The sequence below is a fragment of the Maylandia zebra genome, linkage group LG11, assembly GCF_041146795.1.
Source record: "Maylandia zebra isolate NMK-2024a linkage group LG11, Mzebra_GT3a, whole genome shotgun sequence".
Classification (NCBI taxonomy): Eukaryota; Metazoa; Chordata; class Actinopteri; order Cichliformes; family Cichlidae; genus Maylandia; species Maylandia zebra.
Window position 1 is genome coordinate 26,970,740 of NC_135177.1, and position 27,305 is coordinate 26,998,044.

Below are 27,305 nucleotides of genomic sequence, written 5' to 3' on the forward strand. Positions count from 1 at the left end.
GCATATATGGATGTACGACTTGCTTAAAAAGCGTCAACTTAAACTACTATTAATTTACTCTGAGAGTGAAGTTATTTCAATGGTGGTTGTTACTATACATTTCACTCCTTAACCCTTGTGTGGTGTTCGTATTTTTGTTACTCAGCCAGTGTTCATGGGTCTGGTGGACCCGCTAGAGTTTTGGCTTTCCAAATTAACACTATCAAACAATTTTATGTTAAATTACTCAACAGATGTTTACTTCATCCCAATTACAAGACATATGAACAGCAAACATGGTTAATTTTTTCCCTTTACCTTTGTTAGATCACATTTATGAATTAATGTGCTTCTCGTTTTTCTTTTATATAAAATGTTATAAATAAATCAGTTATAATCAAGTGCAGTGAGTGGAAAGACACAACACATTTACACGTGAAAAAATAATTAATTGTTTAATTTTTCTTTTGAAAAAAACTGAACACGGGTCTCACAGACCCGAACACCATACAAGGGTTAACAAAATGCCACTTTTTAAAAATTTCAGCATGAAGTCTGTTCAAACATACAAATGTTTCCAAGTGTGTGCAACTGCTTTTTGAACTGTATTTTGATGAATGCTCTCCTGCTGTGATGACTGACATAAAAGTTTAAAATTGCTGGACCTGTTTTTACATGTGTTTAAGTGGATTTTAAATGTAGATGAAAATATTTTGCCTTTATAAATTTAATTTCATCAAGGACATCTATGTGAGTGTGGTACTTTCACCAGTTTTACGTATCTGAGAAAAAAAGAGTTGCTAGTCCACCCGGAGGTTAAGCTTTCAACAAGTCTACAGGTTTTACATGTGATTCTGTTCTACTCTAAAACCGGATACTTGAAGTATATTTTTATTTGAATGCTTGTGTACTTTAATTTACTGATGTAGGATTTTGAATTTTTGACTTGTTATGGTGTATTTTTACATCAACACTTTTACATAAATAGCAGATTTGCCTCTTCCTCCACCCTGGATTAAAAAGTTCAACATAAAATGAAAAACGTGGCTGTGTATGACAAATTTGGAGCATTTCTGTTCACTCCCTTTGTGTTAATAAAGTGTATTCCTAGTACTTTTAATATGGGAGGAATATTGTAACCTATGGCACTTCTTACAATGACAGGGAGACAAAACTGATGGTGGTATGAAGATTTACTGCCAGCTGCAGTAAGAAACAGACACAACTGATATCTGGTTGCCACAACTTCTGAAAGTGTGGAAAACTGACTGAAATATGCATTTTATATTTTAAATTGAGTATTTGTCAAAATGGGGATCTCCCCTGCTCTCGGGCCTGAATCAGCCGAAGTGATTGAGAGCACAGACCGCCATCTCTCTATAGAGGGCACCCACAGACCCAGAATGTCTTGTTTGCTAGAGCTGTGTACATTTTGTATTTGAAAGAGCAGCAAGTCAATGAATCTCGATAATGCGAGAGCCGGGCCACATAACTCACGTTGATAGTCCTTACATTGTGCCAAGAGGCGATAAATCTGCTCTGTGAGACATGAATATGCAGTGGCAGTCAGTTTGGCTTGTTCTTGCTTGCATGCCTCGTAATGCACAGTTTATTCCTCTCCCCCATTCCAAGCAGAAAAATAAAACCAATGAGCCACAGCACTATCTCATCAACAGCTTTCATTAAGCATAAAAGAGTAGCGGTGCATTTTTAAAAACATGCTTAATAGTTGCAAATCATTAATGTTAAAACAAAATATCAATTTATTTTTTTTCCCAGTATTGACTTGTCAGAAATCAAGCTTAAAAATATAATTTGATTCCCTTAATGTCAGATCCTAGTAAACGTTTCTAGGAAACGACACATCTATCCATGTAGCTATTCATTTTAAAGTAAAACATATATTTATATATGATTAATCAACTAAAAGCATGTTTAATTTAAACAGTTTTATTTTAATCCTGGAGAGCTTTAGCTTTAATCTTCTAAAACTTATAAGGTTAAGTTGCCTGTTTCAGTAAGGCATAACTCAACAAGTAAAATGTGTAATTTAAGCAGCAAATTCCATACATCTAGGCTGTCCAGGCTGTGGAGAATGAGACATAATAAGCACTCTGCTTATGTATATGCATGTGACCTGCAGTTTATGGTTGACGGCTCTGTTTGGGGTTTTTTTTCTTCTTCTTTTAATGGCAGGCAGGCGTCAAACAGTTGGGGGATTAATGCACTCACGGACACTGACAGAACGTCTCCAATAACAACGATAAAAAAAGAAACCTGCTTTGTGAGTGGTCCAATCCTCACTTGGCACTTATTTCTTTCATGCTAATAATTTATCCTATTCACAGTGCTCTAGGCAGCTGGATGTTTTTTCTTCTTTTTACTTGGGGCAAAGAAGTATATTGCAATTTCTATCTAATTTCTATCTAAGTGTCTGAAAAAAGACAAGAAGCTCCAACAACAACAGATCGCAATAAGACAAACCCAAAAATACTGTATAATAAAAATGAGAAGATATTAAGAATACCATAATGTACGTGTACACAGCATTTGGGACAAGCAGTGAATCAAGTGATCATTCGGATCCCTCTCACCTCCATAAAACACTTCTTGGACATAGTTGACAACTATGCGTAAGGACGCGTGCCTCTAGTGGCACCGTGGAAGGAGGCTCGTCAGACGCACGCTGATGCACAGCTTTCAGCACTACCTTTCCATCCAGCACAAACTGGAAGATTTGTAAAATCAACACTGTTTAACGGGGGTCCCTTTGAGCAGATTGGACGTTCTTCGATAACCAGCCCTGTGCAATCACCGTGCGCAACTGGAGCGGAGCGTCACGGAGCTGCTTTCCTCCACTGTGTTCTGAACTGTTAGCGTTAATGGAATGAAAGACTGGAGTGACTAAACTCCAACAAGCATTTTATTTCGTGCCACTTAAGTGTATTGAAAATCCTCTGCGCTTTTTCTCTGTTTGGCTTTCGGACGGCAGAATCGTCCGAGACGACCCAAAGTTCCGCAGGCGCAGTTCTCCTCTTCAACAGAGGTGTTGGAGTCCGGCTCGGCTGTTGCCGTGGTACTTGCCAGCAGACAGATAGCATCGTCGGTAGGAGGGGATAAAGAGACTCCTGCAAGCTAATTGTTGCAGCCTGCGTTCGCAGGTGTTTCGCTGATCTGCTTGTGAGGGACTGGCGGCTTCATCCTGATCGGGTCGCTTTTAGACTTGTGAGAAACAGAAAAAAAGAAACCCCGGGAGAATGTTGCACCAAGTACAATGAGCGCTGATTTGTCGCAGACTCCAAAATCCATATATGCTCCGTCGAATTCAGTTTTGATGAGCAATTTTGACTCGTCTTTGGAATTTTAAAAAAGTGGATCCCGCGACTTTACAACCATGCGAAATACTTGGCTGTTCCCCCGGAGTGCGATTAGGGATTACTGGACATCGCTGATTGCATGTCTCTTTTGGATTCAGTACTCTTACGGGATGCCTCATGTTATTCGAATAGGTAAGTTGTCCACGGTTACATTTGCACACACACGTTTGTACTCTAACCCTGAAAGTTGATGCCTATTCAGTGCATTTCAGCGTTCCGCTTTCTCCGCGACAGCAAATAGTTTTTGTAGTAAATAAACAGTCGCTTTCATTTACCGCTCTCCACAGCCGGGTCGGATGTAAATATTAGATTTACTTATACGACGTGCAAATGGTAAGCAACAAGAGAGAAGTGCATTAAAGCGCACGCTGCCAGTAATATCGAGAAACACTCGGAAACCATGCAATGAAATATTGTGGGTTAGTGTGACCTCTATGCACCCTGCTTTGTCTGTTACATTTGCTACAGCCAGCATGTTGAGTCACCAGCTAAATAAGGCTCATTGCCATGCCTTCTGGAAGTAAGTTTTTAAAGACAGTCTGTCAAATTAAAGAACATAGTTATAAATCAGAAAAAACAAGCTCCATCCAAAAGTTTAATATCGTCTTATATAATATATTAAGGGGACAAGGATGTTCCCACAATATCAGTCAAATCACAGAGTAACACGCTTACTATATATAAACAGTAGCATTTTCAGGTAAATCTTGGTTACTTCATTTATCTACACCGACGGACCCTAAAAAAATGAAGCCAGGTGTCTGGTGGCTTTGTCTTTTTCTCATCACTCACAGTGGAACAATGTGCGAATTGTCATCCGGAGCTGGCAATGCGCTGAAACGTTTTGCGCGGCCAAGAGACAGAAACAGAATGAAGATCAATACGTTTTTTTGTCACAAGGCAAATCGTTTTTGACATTTGGCAGAGTGCAGTGCAGGACAATTACTCAAAATGGCACTGGTCCACATTAACATACCATTACAACAGTCTGAGTACAGGGAGTGAGAGCATCTTCCAGCTGTAAATGATGGGCGAAAGTGGAATAATGTTACAAACAGGGATAGTCCATGTGTTACACAGTAACAGCGGGTGAATTGCCTTAATAAACCAGTTGTCTCTTTCTATGACATATCTACAAATCATCAACATCCCACAGTGATTTTGTAATTCATAATTCCTGGCGAGCACTGTGGGTGGTCCCTGAAAAGCTACATTTAAAATAAAGTTATCAGACTCCAACATGAAGATGTATAGCAGCAGTTTATTGCACAATAACCTTGAGTGAACGCTGTTGACCTTCTGCATATTTAATGTGCTTTTTGAATTAAAGCCAAAGAAACACGATGCATACACTCAAGATGTGTGGAATAATGTTTACTGCTGAACATAATATGAAGATATCGGGCAGGCCTGTGTACCTGTGATTGACTACAGTGTTGTGAGGAGCCATGACTCCTGACATCACACTTTATGGACTTTGGTGATGTATTAGAAACTGCATAAATCCTCAGGCTCGCTTTCTTCTGCTCTAACCTGAAATTTTTTGGTTAAAGGGCATTTTTCCCTCTTATTTCTTTATCTATTTATTTATTTTTATCTTGACAGCAGCTCAATTGAAGACCCGAAATAGACTTGACAGCCTTTTATTTTTAAAAATGTCAAAGTGCTGACAAATTTACCCTGAAATGTGCTACAGTCCTACTATTGCTTTTTATAGAATCTATCATAGCTTCCAGTGCAGGATCAGTTTAGTTGCATGTTTTTTTTTATGTTTCATAAGAGTAGAGACATACAGGAAATTGAGAATTTACCCGAATGCCAAAAATAGGGGAAGAAAAAAATCGAAAGGCTCATCTCTCTATAGGATCTTTTAAAACTGAATTTGTATGCATGATAGCTATGTGTGTATTCATGTAATTTGTTTACCTTACAGACAAATATTTGAAAGGTAAAGAAAAGAAAATATATCTCACCATATTTACATTGTGTAATTTTATTCATCATAGTAGCTGGAGTGTATGCAGCCTGCGTGTATTATTGTAAACATACCGCATTGTTCTCGGGGACAGAATGTTGGGTATTGTACAGAACAATTTATTTAGGAATGAGCGTTTTTTTTAGAGCTGATGTGCAGCAGACCTGTTTTCCCTGTTTTTTCCTCTCTTTTTTTGCAATTTGATACTTGGTTTGGAAGTCTGTGCACGCACTCTGTGTCACAGCCACTCCACTAAAACCAACAGAGGGCTCTCTTATAGTCAGTGCAGGGTAGCTAATGTTGCTCCTCAACACTGGTTACCAACATAAGCGAACCAGTGAAATTCATCGAGGTGGGCGGTGGTATTTGAGCATGATACTCTCTGTCTGTGCTGTGTCTGCTCTTGGTTAGGTGGCCTGCAGTTCTCCAAGTACACCATCTGGGTAATGGTGGGCATCCAAGGTAGAGTTGTTGCCATTGATTTTAGTGCTTTTACAGTGCATTGCTCTAAGTTGAGGCCAGATGGTCGCTCCGTCTCATTCAGCAGCTTCTATTTGTTGGAGGGAATAAAAGACTACTCCTCCTGTATTTGTCCTCTTACATGCTGTGCTCCTCTTTAGTCTCCCTCTGCTTGCTTTTCATAATTCTTTTTCTCTTTCTGACGTGTTTTGCAATCTCTCATCTCATCTAGGGACCATTTCAGTTGATGATGCAATGTTTTTATAATAAAGACAAAAAGTGCTCGAGGATGCGAGTGCAGTATTTTTTTCCGCCTCGCTCCAAAGATAATGTGCGTCCTTAGATAATTTGCATGTTTGCCAACATGGAAAAAGATGGTATACAAATGATTTTATTGGATATGGTAGCAGCTCTTTATGCCTTATTCTGTAGCCCGAGTGCGCGGCATTCTGTCTGCAATTTGCTAATGCTCTACACACACTGCTTTCTTCCCAAGACAGGGATTTGAAAATGTGTTCAGATGAAAATATATTCATAGCGTTCTTGAATTATAATATATCTACCAGTGAAGCATACAGTAATGACAGATTAATATACGTTGTCTCTTTCATCTGCGGATTGATGAAACTAATTTATCATTTGTTGTCTCTTTTTTTCTCTCACTGAGGTTATTCACTGCCTGACAGGGATTTATTGAATAATCAATTACTTTATCTACCTAATACTTAAAGCACTTAATCAGTGTCAGTTAATCAATCTCTTTCATGATTTCGTGTTGATTTCATTTCCTCGGCTCCACAACACCTGGTCACATGCATTTTTCACTTAGGTTTCCTAAAATGCTTTGGGCAGGCAAGACTCCAAATTTAATTATTGCCTGGGAAACAGCCCTGACATTAAAGCTCCGCAGCACTTGAAGCTGTATGCAATGTGACCACTCCGAAACTTGAGTGGGATAAATCGGGTTTGTGGTCACCACTTTTGGTTGAATTCTCCAAACACAGAGCCACTTCAATTTCTTGTCGTTATCCCTGCACCAGCAGCAGAGAGAGACTGAGAAGTTTTCATGTGATTAACTCTTCTAGCGAGCTATAGAGTGTGCAGTCTCCTCTCGCACGCTCCCTGAGATCCTTTTTCGCTTGGGGTCTGTGTAAATGTCTCATCTGAAATGACTCAGACATATTTCAAGAGAGCGCAGAAAACCGTAATGGCACTTTGCAATTCTACTTTTAACAAAGTCAAATCCAAAAGAAGGGCTTGTATCGAGAATTACCCAAAGGAGTGTTGCAGAGAATTAAAAAGTGTTTGGTAATGAAAAAGAACAATAAGGAGATATTGCATCAAAATATGTATCAAATTAAGATGGCCATCAGTTGCTGAGTGGGAATGAATATTTCATTTTCATCTAAATTTAATCCCTCCCTAGACGCAGAGAGAGGGAGGAAGCAGGGAATAAGTAGCCTGCTGGCGGAGACTTGGGGCTGGGAGTTGTTGTGGTGAATATGAACAAAGGCTTGTAGAGGTCACAGAAGAATTGGATACAGAGAGTAGCTTCTTTGATGTGTAATTCCATTATCTGTTAGTGAAAGCAGAGATTGAAATGGGAGGAATACAGCGGTTGTTTTACCTGCAGTAACACACACCCCTTCATCCGCTTGTATAAACATGGATGGATAAACAGACTGCAAAAGAAATAGCAGAGGCCTATTTTCAGTGTCTTACACTCTCGGGCATCTGTATCTTAGCTTACACACACGTGCGCGAACGCACGGACACACACCATATAAACCCATATTCTATCCACAACATTTTCTAAAACATATGTCTGGTCTCACTGGGGCTCTTGTACACAATCCAATTCCATTCTCTCTGTCAGCACACTCGTGGCTCATCATTAGCTTCAATCTCGCTGATGAGAAACGGCAGATGTTCGTTTTGTTGAGCAGAGTACCCGTTTCTGAACGTGCTGCCTTCTCTTCGCGTCTGTGATCCTGTTTCACCGCTTTAGAAGGAAACATGCTTCCACAAACAAACATGTGCTCCAAGCGTGCCGTAATCTCTCTCTTCTGACATGCAGAGCACGTTTTTAAGAGAAGTCATTGACGGCAGTAATCATGTATTAAACATACAGCACGAGTTCAAGTCAGAGAATATTTGGTAAATGGTATGTGTGTGTGATTTTATGTCAAAGACAAGGTGCAACGAATGCATAATGCTACGAAATGTGTTCACAGTGTGTATTCTGATCACATTAACAAGAGTGAACTGCAAAGGAAGTGCAGGTACTTAGCCCTATGTTCAGTCACACACAGTAATGATCATCCAATAATCCAAGCCACTAGGGGCTAATAGAGTGGATCTACCAAACAGTAAGATAATCCTGTGACACAGCAGGGCCCTATCTAGCCCCAGCTAGCTTAGCCTAGCTGCTGCTCACACACCAGATGGTGTTTTCATATCATACTACAAAGTGGGTGCTCCACAGTGAAAAGTCTGCTGCAAGCATATGCTTCTGCCTATTGAAATAAATAAGCCGGCGAGTTCCTTATGGCTATAAATTTCCTCATTTTTATTCAAAATGTGTCGCAAACACTTAAATGTTATATGTGTGTTTGATGTTAACTTGCAGTTTAATGTTAAAAATCACTGGTTGTCATTTGTAATCTTTTATGGATAAAACATAGGGGTCAGTGCACCCGAATTACCAAAAAGCTAACAAATAAAAAAAAAGATTCTTATTTATCGCTGGATTATTTCTGGATTAAAATATTAGAATGATGTACTGTAAAATGTAAATTATACTTGAAGAAAAAAAAGCAAAAGGAAGAAAAAGATGTGCCGCTCGCCTACAGTTTAAGGGTATAACAAGCAAACGGTGACCTTGTATTCTTACACTGAATTATAAAGATTATTTGACGACCATATAAATATTCCTGTTAGTGTATAATATCAGGCTACTTCCCAGAATAATTTCCCATTAGGGAATAAATGTCATCTCTTATAAATTTTACACAGCTTCTCAGGTTTGTTGTAGTTCAATAGTAGCTTTTCTCGATATGTAGCACCTAAGAATAGTCGGGAACCTCTGATGTCAGTGTCTTTCTTAGCTTACTGCTAAACTCTACTATCCATACCAGCATGGCAGTTGTGTTGGCAGGTGCGTTGCGTAACTGTTACGCTGAAACTTACACCTATCTAACCACTTTATTGCTGAAAGCAGCAACTTAATTAACCCTGTCGGCATGCACTTCACATTGGCTACATGGATTTAATGGTACTTCTTACTACACACTCGCTGCACCTACGTAGCACAGGGGTTAGACTGAGGCGTAGTGATACAAGAGCATCATTACAAGTCAGGTTTCTGCTGCTCTCATCAGCTAATGTAGGGATCTTGAACTGGTACTTTGAAGCACTCACCTTCAGGGGCTGCCCTGCCCCCCCCTGTTAATTTGGATGATAAACCTTTTTAAAAACTCATCACTGAACTCGGTGTCGAGGTGTCAATCAAAGAGAATAACTTGACTGATTTCCTTCAATTTGCCTGATTTCGCCTGTGGGCTCCTCGGGGACTCAATGTCACTGTAGCACGATGTGTGCTTTTTGGACTTGACAGTGTTTTGAAATTCATGGCATGTCAATGTTGGCTATTTCCTTGTGAATGTTTCTGTACCAAGGCAATGAATTAAATTTCATGCTCTAGCCATTTGTCTTTATTATGTGCCCTTGTCCTTTCCATTTGACTCTTCAATCTCAGCCCTCCTCGGGGCTCTGCTGGAAAAAGTCGAATAACAACATCAAAACTGTTTGAGAAGAGAGCTTGATCACAGGGCATTTCACTTTCAGGGTCATGCTGGTAATAAAACATAGTTAATTAGAATGATCTTGTTGGAGGTAATTCGGTGATTATTTTTTTTTATATTTCAGCACGGGGAGCAATTTGTCTTCACTGTTCCAGACAGACTGTATATGTTTGCAAGCCACGCACACGCCATAGGCACACAAAATACTGCAGGAGGCGGAGGAAAGGGAAAAAGAATGAGGGTGGCTACATAGATGAAGCTAGGGGACTCTTATTTAGCTGGTTAATTAGCTTGAACCTTTTGATCCCAATTTTAAAACTCACCACATTGCAATGCTGGCTTCTTTTGTGTGCTGCCCCAAGCCAGATAAAACGCAGCTTTATTCTTGTGCCTTTTTAACACCAAGGCTTTCACCAGAGCTGTATTAGCTTTGCTTTCCCTTCCTCCAAGAGCGTCATCCTTATCTGTTCCCAGACGCTCTGTGTAAAACCTGGTCACCTCTGACACCTCAGTTTCATACAGTTATGCACATGTATTGCAATAACAAGACCTTTTCTTCCCGCAGCTTTAAAGCAATCAGAATTTGACAGTGGAGGTATCAGCCACATTGCACAGGTTTAAATCCTATTTGACTTGGGCTAAGGACAATGAATGGAGGGTGACACTGTTTCATTCTGCCCTTTTAATCAAGCTCTCATTGTTATAGGTGCACTGCAAATGTCAGGTCTTGGTTGTGTGATTCCCTCAAATTGCTGTTCCATGACTGTAGGGAGACGTGAGTGCACGAGCACATGTTTAGGAGGGGGAGAGAGTGAGAGAAAAAGAGGAAGTGTGAGTGTGTGCATGACAAGGGGATGTATAAGGGGAGCTGGCATAGAGTCCCTGGAGCGTAGGGGTAGAGCAGGAGTTACTAATCAACTGTGAGAGAGCAGGCTAGAGAAGACTCACCCTCTATTTCCCCCCAGAGAGAAAGTGAAGGAACAGATAAGACAAACCTCTTCATGCCAAAAACACTACAAATGAATGGCTATCACCAAAAATATCTTCGGGGGGGCGGGGCGGGGGGGGGGCAGAAATCCTTTCCTTCACACTCTGCCTCACACATCTGTTTTCACCCCTTTCCTTTTCATCCCAGCAATAACAAATGCGAGGACTACCACTACAACTGCATAAGACTCAGGGGTTACCTCGCTAGCCCCTCTACTCATCCCTCCACTGATGGATAGCCAGGAGGTTGGAAGCCAATGTCGATTTAGTTAACACAGCCAATACCCAGAAGATTCCACACAGCACTCGCACTGCGTGCAGGCGAGACAATCTGGGATAGTCTGTCCTCCGTCTCAGCAAGTGTTTTACCGGCTGCCGATCTACTGTCCAGGTCGCCCCCGGAGAACAGTGTGGTTAACCGCAAAAATGTTCCCCTGTGACTCATCTGAAGACAGCTTGTCTGCATGTGACCAACCTCAGATATATGGAATGAGACAGAGATTATCATTGACAGGAAAGAGAATGAGAGACTGTGGGTGTTTTGAGGCTGGCAGGACGTTTTAGGAAAGCTATTAGTGATGCTTGTATGAATTGCAGCTTTTAATGTAAAGCCAAAAAAAACCCCTAGCAACTATCTGTCCCTGAGGGTTTTTTTTATACCCTTTTAGATGAGGTTTCAGAAGTACAGATGGCTGTCATAGTAACCACTTAGTTGGCGATCTAGATTGATTAGTGTAGATTATAGCTTGTGATTAAGCAGCAGGTTTTTTGTTCAAATCAATTCTCTATCACAGAGAGTTAATGAAGAATTAGGCTTCTGATTGTTCCTAAATCATGTTTTTCAGTTTCAAGTGCTTCTGTTTTTAGCCTCAAATATTGTTTTCCTCTCTTCAGTGTTGCTGTTGCACTGTCATTGCATCCGCAGTCAGTGTTATTTATATCAGGTTAAGAAGTTTGTTGATGTTTTTTGATGTTGATGTTGCAGCATCTTCTAACTACAGGACATTCCACTTTTTGCTTTAAGAAATTTCATCTGCTTTTGCCCCCCTAAACTTTCCTGCTTAGTGGTTACAGTGTTTAAGAAAATGCTGCTTAATATCCCATCTGAATCCTCAATGTCAGAGTTATGTTTTGACTCGTATAGAGAAATAAAACAGAATTAGTTCAGTGAAAGATTTCTAATTTCTGAATAAAATCAGACAAACTGCCAGCTATGTTCCTAATTGCTTTTCACCAAGACTGAATATAATACCATGGAATTTGCCTGCTCCAAAATAATCTGCAATCAGGAAGCATTATCTGGTTTGATGAAAAGGATCAATTGAAGTAATGCTGCAATAATCATATGCAAATTTAATGAGGCATCTGCAGTGTATTAGTCTGATTATTTTCACTGCTAAAGCAAACAATGCATGTCCTTCTTGCCTGCCATTTTAGTCAGAAATGGCATAAAAACATTAGCGCTGAATAAGATTAGCAGTTTTTAAAGCACAGTTACAATTTCTATTTACTATGTAAAATGTTGCATTTGCCTCTATGCGTTTGCTAAAAATGGCATCAATCCTCAATTAAATGTTGCTTGTAATTTTAGTCCATGGCATCTACATGTAAAAACTGGGACTTGGAGAAGAAAAAAAGAACAATTTACTTTAATAACATGTCTAGGGTTACAAATCTAAGCTTACAAATTTAAACTGTAACACTGTTTAGAAATGTCAATGTTACAAATGTCTTGTAAAGTCTATTCTAATATCACAAACCGTAGGGAAGTGGGAATGATGATGGCAATAAAGATATGCAACTATGATGAGGCTTTTATGTCTCTTGCCTTCCTTTTCTTTTAATTCCTGACAAATACATATATAAATAATTTTTGTTTAAACAGCCAAACTGCGATTGCAGACATTTGCCTCTCCCATTTACACCAATATGTTTTTTCAGCTATATTGTTGCTAATAATTTTCAGAAGATTGACCACATTAAAAAAATAATTGGCTGCATGCTGGCATCAGAGATTTAATGTTCAGTTAATATCCTGCTCAGCCTCTGTCTGCACTGCTCACATATGGAGCGTATTGTCTGCCAGAGTGACAATTCTTTTAAATGTGGTCAGGTCCATTTAAATTAAATAAATCGATTTAAAATGTGCTAGTTCCTTCTTGTCAAATGTGCATATTCCGACATATATGAAAATTTGAGATTAGATGGAAAATTGTGTGTTATGTTCTATCGGGACCTGGTGCAGCACAATCCACAGGTTTATATTATCTACTAGTCTGTAACATAGCTTGAGCTCCTCATCAATATTCTAACTAAGCACAGTCAGAGGCGACAGGATGAGCGTGTGTGTGCGCCAATGATTTTTTGAGTGGTGGCTATTAGTGAAGGGAAGCCTCTCCAGCCACTGTTAATCTTGAAACAGGACAGGAGGAGCTATTACCTCCAATTATGTGGTGTGGTGAATTTTACAAGTGCGAGTCCCATCTAGCTGTACGACAGGGCTCCAGTTTTTTGTTTTAATTACACATACCATAGTTAAAGGGACCCCAGTCTTCCCCTTTTCTGGTCCTCTTTCTTGTCTTCTTCTTTCCCTCATCTTCTCGTCCTTATGAAAAGATTAAAATTACCACTTAAATCTTGTTCTTTTTAAGGTGGGTAAAATAAAGCTTATAAGTCGCATTCATCGCTTCACTTCTCTTTTTCACCAGACAAAAACTTTAACATATGCTCATTGTGGTAATTCCTTGCCAGAGTAAAATGAGAACTCCCTTCTCTCACCTTTTTGACCCGTACACCTTCTGTCTCCTTAGCACACTGTATTACAAGACTTGCATTTCAATTTGCAAGCCCAATCATCAGGATCTTATAAGCCTGCTGGTAGGAAAGCAATTGAGCCTCATTCAATCTGCTCCCTTCGTGTTTCCAATCCATTCATGATTTTTTAAAGATATTAAATGGCTTGAAAAAAATCTCTTGCAGAACCAAAAGTTTCTTGGTCTTTCGTTTCTTTTGTCTTTTTTCCTAACCGTTGATTGCACCCTCCAGCCACCTTTGCTTCCATCCAGTACTTCCCTGGTCATCTGTGCACCTTGATTTGAGAGTCGAAGGTTTGGGGTGGGGGTGGAACTAACATGGAAATAAGCTGGTGATTGCCTTCCTTCCAATGTGGTGATGGAGGGCTTGAGTGATCGTGCCCCTTGAGCCCCTCCTTGGTGGCTGATTAGCTGTGGAGCCCTGGAGATCCAGAGTGACACACTGGCTCATCAGACTCTACTCAGCTTGTCAGGGACCACCTTGATTACATGGTGCTTCATAATTGTTCCTCATTCGGCTTCAGTGTCCAGTGTGGTGCAAGCTCATCATCATATGAGAGAATGCACCATATGAAGCTTGACATTTCTTATTGCTGGTCAAAGAAGAAAAAGTTCAAAAAAATGCCATCCAGCCAGGACATATGTGTTGCTAACATACGACAATGTTCTTTAGGGCTTTGACTGCATTGTCTCAGAGTCCTGATCTCTCAGTTACAAAAGATAATCAATGGAAAATGAAAAGTCTATCCAGATGCCGGTAAAAATAAAGCATTGTTATTCTAATTGATGCAAGGTTGCACTACACTGCAATCGCAGAAGAGGTTTATGTGAAGGAGTGCTTGCTCCAGATACTGGTCCCTTTCTGCTAACACCAGCGATGGCAAATGGGCCTGGTGTAATGTCTTTTTTAGTAAGGCAATTGAAAAAGAAGAGAGTCATCATGGCATTTATAATCACTGAGTTGGTAGACATGATTGAAAGTTAAAGCAGTCAGAACTGAGAACTCGAAGGACTCTGACCCGGGTTATTGATTCATATGGCTTATGTGGGTGAACTGCCCGAGGTGTGAAACTCATCAAATCATAGACTGTATTAATTATTTTTATGTTCTGGCATTAGCCTCAGGTGACACTTGAATTCCTTAAAGTTGAGAGTTATGCCCACGCAACAGCAATCAAGCTGTAATTCCTTGGCCAAGTCTAGTATGAAGCATGTGCAGGGCATAGTTCACAATCCTGATGGCCTGAGGAAAAGAGCTTTTTCTTTGAGCGTAGAAGCAGATAGTCTGTCGCTGTGGTTTATAATCCTACTAGTTGCGGCTCTGTAGCGCCAAGAGTGTAGATGCAATGGTACACTCCACTTGGCTGAACAAACTACTTTCTCCATGATCTTAGGCAGAGCAGTTTGATTGATTTTGCTGGCATTCAGTAAGAAGTTGTTGACCTTGCATCACAGTGTTATGTCCCCCATCTCTTCCAGGCCTACCTAGAATTGTTGGTAATCCTGCCAATCAAAACTGTGTTAACTTGAGAATGGATTCTGAGCTGATCCTGCCGCAACATTTATCGGTGTACAAATATTGCAGCAAAAGAGCAAGTAGATAACTTTGGGGGCCACCTGTTTTAAGGCATTTGGAGGTGTTGTATATTTTCTGATAGTATTAGAAAAGGGTATATTTTAACCCAAACCATGATCTTCAAATACTTTCTGTACTCAACCCTAAGTACTTGTGCCTAATTGAGATAAAAAAAATTGTAAAATGTCAATTAAATGTTGAAATTGTCCCAGTTAAGGCAGGAAGTCCAGTCTACTGGTGTAAAGGGGGGTGTTTTTGTGCTACAAGTGCTGCTATCTCACCCTCCTCGTAACAGACTTTTTTATCATTTTAAAGTGGAAGTTATGTTGTTTGATTAAATAACAAGATATGGTTCAGAAAAAAATAGCATGGTAATACTCAAAAGATCATTTGTTCAGAGGACTTATGGTTAACCCCAGGCCCATTAATGGGCTGTTGCATGCTTTGGTTGCTGAACCGAAAGATTAGACTTTACATATTCGTCTTAAGCTAAACATTGCATCCCATGCATCAGACAGCTCTGTTACTCTGGTTATGCTTTCAGCTCCCTTGGACCCTTGCTCTGCCTCTGGGGACAGACACAGCAGGACTGCTGTGTTCCCACATTGCGAGTTTTGATTCAGCAGATAGCTGGCATGACCTCCAGTCACTCAGCCCACTCAACCAAGATACATGAAATGACATATCCGTTGTTTTGGCTCCTGGAAGCTATTGTCCATGTTCAAGTCACAAATGGCAAATATGGAGTATGACTTGAAATGTGATAGATGGCTTCGTGTTTTGTAGAATAACTTGCTGACTATTTTTGATGTGTGCAATGGCATTTAAGACCATGCCACTTTATATCTTATTTCTGTGACCACATGCTTGTTCATGTCGAAACTCTTCCTTTACTCCCCAGTTGGCTTTTTGCAGCTGTCAATCTTTGGAAAAATTCACTTGCTAACATTTGCCAGTGTCCTTTCCTTGGTTTATTTCCTGTCATCATTTTTCCTATAGCAAAAGTAATTGCAGAGTTGTGCCTTACCACTGCAGTTGCTTTTTCTTGATCACCTGGCTTTCTGTGAACTTTTATCTTTGATGGTACATTTGCTTCATTCATCTATTATAATTTAGGTGATTTAAGCGGCTCTACATTTACTAGATGTGGAGTATAATACATCCTTTACTTATAGTGCCGCAGCTCCAAAATATGAAAAAAGGCCTCGGTATAAGGGTGATAGACTTCACAGTGCTTGAAGAGGCTTGTATTGAAAAGTAAAACCACCATGACACTCAGTGCAACCATTTACATAAGAAGCACAGCTGCAGCAGATGACTGAGTCCTAACATGATTGATTTGTTCAGTCAAAACATAAAAACCAGTCAAGGTGTTTGCCATCCACTAAAGACAGAATATCTGCTTCATCAGGTGTCCCTGAAGAACTCTGTAACCATGGTATAAATGATATGTGGGTTTATATCACTTTTTAAATGGATGTCTGTGTTTACATATTTCTGAGTGGTCACAGGAAAGATGATAAAGATACATTAAGTGATAGCATGACGTTTTTTCCCCCCAAACCGACTATGCAATTATTTTGATCACGTCACTGATGCATAGGAATCATTTTAACTGCTTTTTTCTGCATTTTGTTGTCCTTTTCATTTGATCTCTGCTCAGTTATTTTTACATAGGAGCACTTCACAACGTAACTCTTCTCAGGGCATGGTATATTGTATGATAAAGATAGAAACCTTTTGTGAAAAAACATTACATTACTTGTCAGTGCTATTTATTTAGCAGAGCAAGTGACCAAGCTAAGTGTTTCTCACTAGTGATTTTGATGAAAATATATATATATATATTTTTTAATCTGAAACATTTTAATGCTTGCTATAGAAATGCACCATTGCTGTATATGGTCTTCATTCTAGATTGTTCTGAGGGCATATTAAGGAGAAACGTATGTCTTACGTCCTACACATTTTGCATTGTCAACAAGATGGAATAAAGAGAAACATATAGACTAACTGGTCAAGGTCAGAGGTTTATACAGCGATATCTGTCAGCCAGAGCTATAATTTTGGTAACCAGGGAAATGTCAGGAAAGCTTGTTGCGTGTCTTCTGGTTGGAGCACATGTGAAGTACTGTACCATTCGTCACCTTACTTCACTGCTAATGAAAGATATTGGAGGTTATTGTTTTTCCTGTTCAGAAAATGTAACTTAAAGGTTAAACCATTATTTGGGAACTTTAGGCTAAGAATACACTGATTGGATTAAATTGTGGCAATAAAGGATTCCTGACTACATTACCTTTATATTATAACAGGTCATTCTTACAAAGTCAGTGGCGACTGAAGCTTGGAGAGATCCTATCTACTTGCAGGTCACACATTAAATAGTATTGTTTGTGCTTGGTACTGCATGTCAAAATGAATGTGCTAAATAAAAAAAACACAACAGGATTATATCAGATGTGAAGGTGCATTATTGCTATATTAGATTCTTTGGCCAATCTCTTTCCTCTTGGAGGTCATCAATGTGGAAATGATTTACTACTGCTCAGTGGTGGAAGTCCACCAAAGCTGATCAATGCATGAAAAATGGGGCCGATTATTTCTTTGCTTAGTATCAACATTTTATGTGCACATGTGCAATTCTCAGATCTACATTGTCAAGTAAGGTAAAATTAACTTGAACATGCCATCCTACAGTTTATACCAAAGAAAAATGTGCATGGCTCTCATTTCCATGACTAATCTACAAGTGAAGTCTGTGTGATAACATAATTAATGGTTCATGGAAATGTGGACTCTACTGTTAGTCAGTGGCAGACTCTTAAGTGCACGCTGTAACATGAGCAAGAAAAACACCGAGTAAGAAAGACATACTCTCTAAAAGAAAAGCAATGGACTGGAGAGTTGAGACAGTCTATTCATCTAGTACCAGCAGTGATGGAGTCTCCTCCTAAATCTGACTCAGTTATTTTACACTCATACTCGGGGTGCAGGCCACCCGAGACCAAGAGAAATGTAACAGCTGCCTTGCTGCTCTGTCTGGCATTCTTACAACCCTTTCTGTTAGAGCCCCTATGCATCTCTAGTCTACAGCCAGAGGGATAGTGCAGGTGGGTCCATCATTTCTCTGTGCACCAGTTTTCCCACTCTCCCATTTGCACTACGCAAAATGGGTGTGACTCTGCAGCCCTCTACTTCCCTGGACAGACAGGATGTTGAAGAAAGACAGTTTTTCCAGTTTTTGCCTTCACCTCTTAATGCCACACTGCCGTTCCGTCAATATAACCAAGAGGGGCGATGGAGGAGGAAATAACCTCAGTCCTCAGGAAGGAAGCAAGGAATAATGACAGTCCTTCAGTTGATGGCACAGATGGGCTTTGTCTACAGTGTTTGCCACTGTGTAGCCAATTGCATTGCATTAAAGTTCAAATAAAAATGCTTTTTTTTAAAGCACAGTGTACATCAGTAATAAAATAAAATTTCAACATTTAAATTTAATCTTATCTTGCAGCTCTACATGAAAGCATTGCCATTGGGCTAATTCGTTGAGGGCTAATTGATCACTGATTGAGGCTGATATCATTTAAATTAATTGATGTTAGTGTTTTTTAATCTCATGTTGTGCTTGAATTCTGTATATCTTGGTATCATTATGGAAATATATGTTTTCTTAAATACTGAAGGTAATGCCTCTTGAATGATACTTCATAAATGAGCACAGAGTGGCTGTTACTGCTTACATCACTCATTTGATGTGTTTTATATGTACTGAAAAAGGCAGCAGGTCAATAAGGTTGCAGGAAGCTATGGAAAGAGTGATTGTTTTTCCATAACCTATATTTAAATGCATCAGACTATCTTACAGTTCTGATCAGACTAGTCGCTAAAAAAGTGAGAAATCTCTGCCATGGCGGATGCTTGATGTTTTTCAACCATTGTTGTGTAATCAGATTGCTTTATATGTATAAATACCTAGTGTTTTTAGCATCACAAAAATGATCTGAACTTCCATTGTTAAAGGGTGAAACGTTACCCCCAAGTCCACTGTCTATTCTCAGTGTATTTCTTCTGTATTGGCTTAACAATATGTAATGTCTCTCAGCGCTGCACAGTTTCCTGGTTATGCGTCACAGCTGGAGACAGAGACACTCACCTCAGTTCAAAGTACGGTATGTAATTTTGTTGACAAGCTGTAGCTGGGTGCTGGGGAGTATGCTTGGGAAGACATTTTCTGTATTCCCTCTCGGAAAAATCTGTATCCTGACAGTTTTTCAGTGTTCTGTGCGAAGATCTTTTAAGTGGAGCATCTAGATATGGTTGAAAATGTAAGCTGTGTTAACGATAGAGCCAACATAATTAACTGCTTATGTACTTATGACTACTTACCACATGACGTTAACTTGTCCGCCAGTGTGGATGTGAGACAATCATGGTGACAAAGTAGGATCTAGTGAATAAGGCCCCAGTCACCCAGGCCTTGATACTGGTCTGCAACCACTGGCAACCGCTGGTCTTGAAGTAAAAATTAATATTTCCAACTGGTGGCAAGTGGTTGCTGGAGGTTGATGCAGCTCTGAGCCACAACTTTTACTTCGGTAGTAAACCTTCTCCACTTCCAATTTCTGTTGCACTTTCTCAAGTTTTACTATAGCTATGCTAATGGTTAGCAGAGGTGTGGACTCGAGTCACATGACTTGGACTCGAGTCAGACTCGAGTCATTAATTTTATGACTTTAGACTTGACTTGAAAAAATGTTCTAAGACTTGTGACTTGACTTGGACTTTTACACCAATGACCTGGGACTTGAATTGGACTTGAACCGGTTTACTTGAAAAGACTTGATATTTCACCCCAAATATAAAATTTAACATACATATTATATAGAGATTGAAAATGTGACGTCATTCAGGGGTAAAACCGCAAAGAATTCTGGGAACTCGTGGCAAGAGGTACTAGCGCACGCAGGCTTTCAATTGAAATCACAGCGATAAAAAAGAAACACAAAAATGGCAAGAAGCTGTTGTATTATTAACTGCAATAGCCGGTCGCATGACAGCCACGGGAAGCCGACGGGTAAAGAGATCGGTTGTTATCGGATTACGTCGTTGAAGAGAAATTGTTCGAGCCATGTTTCCGAAGTAACAAAGAGGCGACGGGTGGCCTGGATTGCAGCCATTCAAAGACCAAATATAGCGTCCCAGAACACTCCAGCTCACAGGTTAGTCTGCTCCAAGCATTCCCACAAAGGTCAGTCTTCTGTTGTAGTTAATGCGTCATTTTCATAACATAATTGGTGATATAGGTTACAAGCAAGTCTGGCGCTGAACAGAAATTGTCGCTCCTTTGTTTGTTGTGCATAAATAGTGAATTGTCCTGACACAATATTGCATTTCGCTTCTGTTATTATGGTACATTGACAAAAACATATACTTTTATTCACAGGATAAAACAGGTTTTTTGTATCACTAATTGCCCAGTACGATTACAGCATACAGTATTATTGTCACTGCTACATTTCTGTAACGCGTACCAGAAATTATTTCCACTGCTAATTAATTACCGTTGAGCTTAAAGGTCCTATTAATAAACGGTTAACGATTGTGTATTTATGAAGACGATTTGTGAGACTGGTAAACTTATGATATGTACGATGGTCTTTCGTTCTACACGGTGCATTTCAAGGTCCTGCACCCATCCGTCGGTAAACTGTACCTGGGCTTGTTGCAGTGACCTGAAGTTACTACTTTGGCACGACACCGGTCCTACAACCGCATCCAAGAATAACATGCAGTTTATCTCAGAACTGTCAGTGAAAATTATCCTTGGAGCTAGGTTTAATTGAGCTGCATTTTAAAGAGGTGCAATTTCACAATTTGTGTATATTTTCCAAGTTCACTATTTTGTCATGTGTTGAGAAAAACACAGATTTAAAAATTACATGGTCTAATAATTACATTTAGCATAACTGCAACATTATTTTTTCGTTTTTTTCTTTTTAAAGACTCGAAAGGACTTGAAATTCAAAATTTCAGACTTGTGACTTTACTAGGACTTTTACACCAGTGACTTGAGACTCGACTCTGACTTGCCTGACATTACTTGAGACTTGACTTGAGACTTGAGGATAAAGACTTGAGACTTACTTGAGACTTGCAAAACAATGACTTGGTCCCACCTCTGATGGTTAGTGAGTATCGCCACACAAACATGAAAAACTATAGGCAACCATGGCAATCCGCTAGCAACCAAAACATTTGGTCAACTGATTTCAACCAGCAACAACCAGTAACATCCAGGAACCACTGCCAGTCAGCTTGGGAATACATATTTTTCTCTAGCAATCCATGTTTGTATCATGTCCAATATAGTGGAGAACTCTTGAAATGTGCGCAAGACATCATGTAAAAAACCTCAAGAATGACATTAAAGTTGTAGCGTTAATGGGTACCCTGTTGAAGGTATCGAGTTGATAGAACCTCAATACCTTAAAAAAGATTAGTATTTGAGATAGTTGTATTTCAGCTTCAGAGATGGCCTTTTGTCATGTAAACAATGAGGTGTACTTGTGTTGAAAATCAGAAAAAATGCTATATATATTTCTTGTTCATGTTTTTTTCTGGACGTAGTGCATTATTCATCTTTGATGCTCCTTGGTTGCTCATTAGCTTTTGTAATGGTAAAATACTAGTGATCAAAACTGGTTGTTCATACGTCTGTGAAGGTTCTCAGTCATCCAGGTCATCGTAGTCTAAGGAGCTTGGAAAGAAAAGCGTCTGGACTTCTTTAAGTTGCTTGAAGACGTTTCACCTCTCATCCGAGAAGCTTCTTCAGTTCTAGGGTCAAATAGTGGAGAGTCCCAGATTTAAACCCCGTTGGAGTTTCCCCCCCAAAGGACCCCCTGATGATCCTCTACCTAATCACATGAGCCAAGGTGTGAAAACGGGTGTGGGTCACAATCAGCCAAGATTTCGGGTGAGCTCATTGTGAAACCTAGCCCCACCCTATCATGTGATTTCCTGAGGTCAGATGGCCCAGGGTGTGAGTGGGTGTTAAGGCGTCTGGGAAGGGATCTCAAAACTGGATTATAGATGGCAGACAGTTGGTGTCGTAAGTCACCGCCTCTGTTCAAAGATGGTCGCCATTTATGTCCACTGTGAGCGACCATCTTTGACCATCTGTGAGCGACCATCTTTGAACAGAGGCGGTGTCTTACAACACCAACTGAGAGAGGATCATCAGGGGGTCCTTTTGTCCCTCTTTGGGGGCATACTTCCACGGGGTTTAAATCTGGGACTCTCCACCATTTGACCCTAGAACTGAAGAAGCTTCTCGGATGAGAGGTGAAACGTCTTCAAGCAACTTAAAGAAGTCCAAACGCTTTTCTCTCCAAGCTCCTTAGACCGGTTGTTCATACATTCACCAGTTATTTCACAACTGCATTGTATTGATTTGCGATTCTACTACATGTACTGTAGGCAGGTTCAAACGTGCACAAGGAGAGGACCTTCACGAAAAGATCATCAAAATTAACCACCACTAACAAAATAGAAACACCATAGGACAATTCATTGTTCTAGAGATGTACTGCATTTTGTGCTTTGAAAAAATATTTGTCATACCACTGGTCCTTGCTTTTATCTGCTTGCTTTTATTTAATTCAGTTTCAGCTATAGTATGGTAGTTTTTTTTAGGATTTTTTGAGTGAGAGATGGATGGATGTATTGGATGGAGTGAGATACAATATTCTTCTTGCTATATCAGGGACCTTGTGATTGCTAACCTGGCTACCCTCATCTTTGGGCCTTGTGAATGCTAAACAGCAAACACTGCCTGATGGTAATGACTTGCATTATGGCCTTGGTCCGTCAAAGGCAAAAGATCGATGTTGATGCACATATTATATTGCTCTACTTAGTGTTTTGCCAAACACATTTTAATTTCACAAACTCTCTGGAGTAACAATGGAATCAATAAGGTTTCCTGCTGGCACTGTGATTAAGTTCTCCACCGGCTTGGGATACAACACTCTTTAGGTCAGGGAGCCAATTGTTTTCTACACAGAATTTGGTTCAGGTGCAAAGTCAGTGCTATGGCTACTCGTTATTAAGTTGTTGTATTTCAGCATCTTTTAAAGCAAGTCCTACTTTTTAGCCCTTCGACCTTTTCCAGATTAGACAATGTTCACTTTGTTATTCTGTTCATATCTAACAGAGTGTAAACATTATAGGTTGAGCGTATGTTTTATTAGTGTAATTACACTCACTATTTGAGACTGCATGTCTCCACCTTCAATTAAATTTCTGCCAGTGTATCTGCAAATGTAATAAGTGCAAAGTTTGCTCAAGTAAAAGTGATACTACTCCCCTCTTTGCTTTTTCGTTAATTAACAAAAGATGTGCCTTACGTTCCCTCACATTACCTCAAGGATGTCATGGTCTTTGTTGAATTGAAAAAGCGTGTCTGTAAATTTGCTACCAAGTTGGCTGTCAGCATTGAACATAATGTTAATGTGAAGGGAAACTCAGGAAATTATGCTTAATTCAGTGCTGTGTTGCTATTAACTGTCCATCTATTTGTTCCATTCATTCCTATATTGTGCAGACTACTAACCACACACACACACGCACACGCACACACACACTCTGATAAGACCTTTGTTTTCCAGGCCACATTCTATCACATCAGGCAACGATGAATATGAGACAAGTCATCCATTATAAGAATTTGATTGGTTTTGTAGTGGCAAATATCATGGCACCATTTCATCCCCACACCATGGACATTCACATCCCTACAGCAACAGACACATATCCAGACACAGCGTTGCCCAGCCCATCCTTTTTCATAATTTTCTTGTCAAGCATAGCAGCCAGTGCAACGTGAGAAGGAATGCACCAAGTAAACAGCAGACAGAGTCTAGCTGTATCTCTGCAATGGAGCAATTACCTATCAGTGAGGGAATGCACATTGCTGCGTTCCAGAACTCTAGTTCAACAGAATCAAAAGGAATCTTCAAATAAGCTATTAAAATTTGATTACTAGTATTTTTGCAGTCTGGTTTAACCCAGACCATTTTTAGCCTTAATATTAATTCCCACTGTATCCTCAAAGCCTCTTTTATATACATAGATTTTAATGCATTGCCTGATGATATAGATATAATCCTCATGGTCATGACACAGTCATAAGTTTAGAAACTACAGTAGGCTAACTGATGCTGTCTTTTTGGTTGTCTGTGTTTTGTGGGTTCCAGCTGAATGTTTCGAAGCTTGTCATTTTTACTCTTGTCTTTATTAAGGTGAGTGAGAATATAGCTCAAGATGGGGGATGGCTGTCATGCAGAAGACTTAAGAGCAGAGCAAGCTGTGTGGCATAGTAAGAATCTGTGGCACAGGGAATCATATGGTTAGAGCATCATTAACACAAGGAACAAAATAAGCTCAAGAATTTGTCTAGCTACGGTGGTGGGTAATGGAAAAATCTGTCAAAGACAGATAGGAAATTCAGCAGGTAGTGCAGAACCAAAAGGAAGTATGGTCAAGGACACACAAGAGACACAAACAGACAAATAACAGGACAAAAAAGGGCTCCTTTGAACTATACTCCTCCCGGTTGATCAGATATTGGAGGGCATAGCCCTGGCAGCACGTAAACAGTATGTTTCTAACTGTATATGCAGACTAAGTAATAGATAGTGGAGGGATTTCCAGCATTGCATAATGTACTGAAAGACAAATGATTTAACTGGGGGTCATGGAAAGACTCGTGAATACAGATGGTTTAGGAAGCTGACGTTTGACATTTGAAGGACTAATGATCTTATTCGTGAAGAGTAAAACTGGCAAATCTAAGGAAGTGCTGCAGCTGTTTCTAGATAGAGGGTCTTGGACACACAGCTACTGATTTCTTTCTCGGTCTGTCTTAGCCTGCCCACTTTCATTAATATAATCCAGCAATATGACAGAGCTTGCATAAGCCATGCATTTAGGTCCTCCTGCGTCTCTCCTGCAGCTGGTTGTCTAGCTTGATAGCCAGCTAAACAACAGTCCAGAGACAGCTCTTTTATCATAATGCATGTAAAATACACACCCAGCAAAGATTCACCATTGTGCTCAAACTCAGCTAGAATCCCAAGCTCTTCAGAATAGTGGGGACTATTAGATATTAAACAGTCTTTTAACAACTTCACAACTGCACATAGCATGATCAAATACTTCCTTCTTAAACTCACAATAGATACAGCATCAGCCCAATTTAAAGGGTACTGGTAAGTGGCATCTGGTCACACAGATGAAACTACTACCTCTGCATTTTCCTAAATCCCCAAAATAAGGTTTAGATGGTGTGGTAGACAATTTTCTAAAGTTGGGTTATGGAGGAGTAGGGGCCTGAATGAAAATCAGCTGTTAGCAATTGTTGCCTCTGTGCCTATAGACTGAACATGAGGCCCTGGAGAAACTGATGAATGAATGGGGAGGGTGCAATGAATGGGAATTACTTCCTGAGAGTCAGACACTGCTGGGCCACTGGGTCCTTGTGGCCAGATTGTTCTGTTAATTGGCTATAACAAGTGGACCCCAATGCAGCACAGTAATTAAAAATAGTTTAAGGAGTTTATAGTAAAACTGAACTCTTTTTGTTGTAAAAGCATGCACATGTGTCGTTATAGATACTCCTATTTAAATGTGATAGGAATTGCATACTGTATAACTGATGGTATGAACCTGGGATTACTAATCTAACCATGTATTGCAGAGCAACAGCCCACAAGTCAAGAAGCAAGTATGAAACATACTGTCAGGATTTTAGTCAAAACAGATCAATATGGAAAATGACAAAATGGTGTTGAAGATGAGAAGGATGGAGTTAGAAACCATGTAGCAGTTTTTTATATTACCTTTCCAGTGTGAAACACAGACTGGGAAGCATGGAAGCTCTCTGGTGTTCAGTTTGTGGAGACCACTGTACTGGTAAGGGGAAAAAAAGAATTATTAAATGTAATAGTATGTAGGAGAGAGAAAAGCAATGAATAAATAAGAGGTTATATAGTGGTGCAATTCAAATCAGCCTTGGATTCAATTTGTCGATAGAATGGTAATAGGAAGGCCAGAAAGGAGGCAGAAAATGGCATGTGATTTCCCCTGCTCGCTTGCATCACACCATGCTAATTTGTGTTTCATGCTCTACAAATGCAAGCATGAAAAGAAAACCTTGGTGTGCAATTAGATTTTTTGTTGTTGTTTTAAATACTTTTTTATTTATTTGTTTATTAAGTTACCTTTAAAATATTCAACCAAAGGCTAGTTTTTGTAATAATCACAAGAGCTGTACAGCTGTTAGGTAGTCTTTCACAAAAACTACTTTCAGTCCAAGTGGTGGCTCACGTTTCATTTCCATGATGTCTCCGTAGCCTTGTGGCTCTCTTCAAAGACCACAAAAAGTGTATGAATAAGAAAGGCACAGTGTAAATGGTCCTCCTAATGACTCTCAGCAGGACTACTCGTTGTGTCTTTTATGAGCCAGGAAGAAAGGCGCGCATCATTATACAGTGCCCATCTGAAATCCACCAGCAGCATGATGCTCAACAAAAAGAATCCCCTCCTGGCAAATCGGGCGTAATGGGACACATTAGCGTATCGTTAGCCTGTTAGCATGCCTGGAGGTCAGACACTTGCTGCCAAATTCCCGCTGCTCTAGAAAAAGAAAAGCTGACTCTAGACGTCTGTTCATTCATTTGTGAACAGATAAAACACTAGCGTTCTTACGAGATACTAAAAACGTTTTCAAGATTCAGTAAGGATAGCAATTAATATGTGAATTCAAACCTAACAACAGGGATATCTTAGCTCATCAGAGAATGATATTCATAGACGGTTTAAGCGCTGATTCTATTGTAGCAGCTGTGCTCAAATGAATGCTAAGAAAATTTCCAGTATGCATTAGGAGTAAATGACCTGTATTTGCATAGCGCTTTACACATCCAGTCATCCACCCATTCACACACACATTTACACACTGGTGATGGCAAGCTACAGTGTAGCCACAGCCACCCTGGGGCGCACTGACAGAGGCGAGGCTGCCGGACACTGGCGCCACCGGGCCCTCTGACCACCACCAGTAGGAAACGGGGGAAGTGTCTTGCCCAAGGACACAATGACCGAGACTGTCCAAGCCGGGGCTCAAACCGGCAACCTTCCGATTACAAGACGAACTCCCAACTCTTGAGCCACGATCGCCCCAATATAGTAAATACAGTACCTTGTCGCTCACTTGAAATACATTCAACATCCTTTTGAGTCTTTGGCAATAATGTTAGGTCATAAAAAAAGGAG

At 39.9% G+C, this 27,305-nt stretch overlaps 1 protein-coding gene across 1 annotated transcript in view; it reads left to right on the forward strand.

Annotated features, from left to right (window-relative positions):
* The first annotated feature begins 2,573 nt into the window (after window positions 1–2,573).
* Window positions 2,574–27,305, forward strand: part of grik3 (glutamate ionotropic receptor kainate type subunit 3) — a 94,681-nt gene continuing 69,949 nt past the window's right edge. The window contains exon 1 of the mRNA XM_076890129.1: window positions 2,574–3,488. Coding sequence (XP_076746244.1) covers window positions 3,374–3,488 — 115 coding nt within the window. The 5' untranslated portion in view covers window positions 2,574–3,373. The remainder of the gene's footprint in view (window positions 3,489–27,305) is intronic.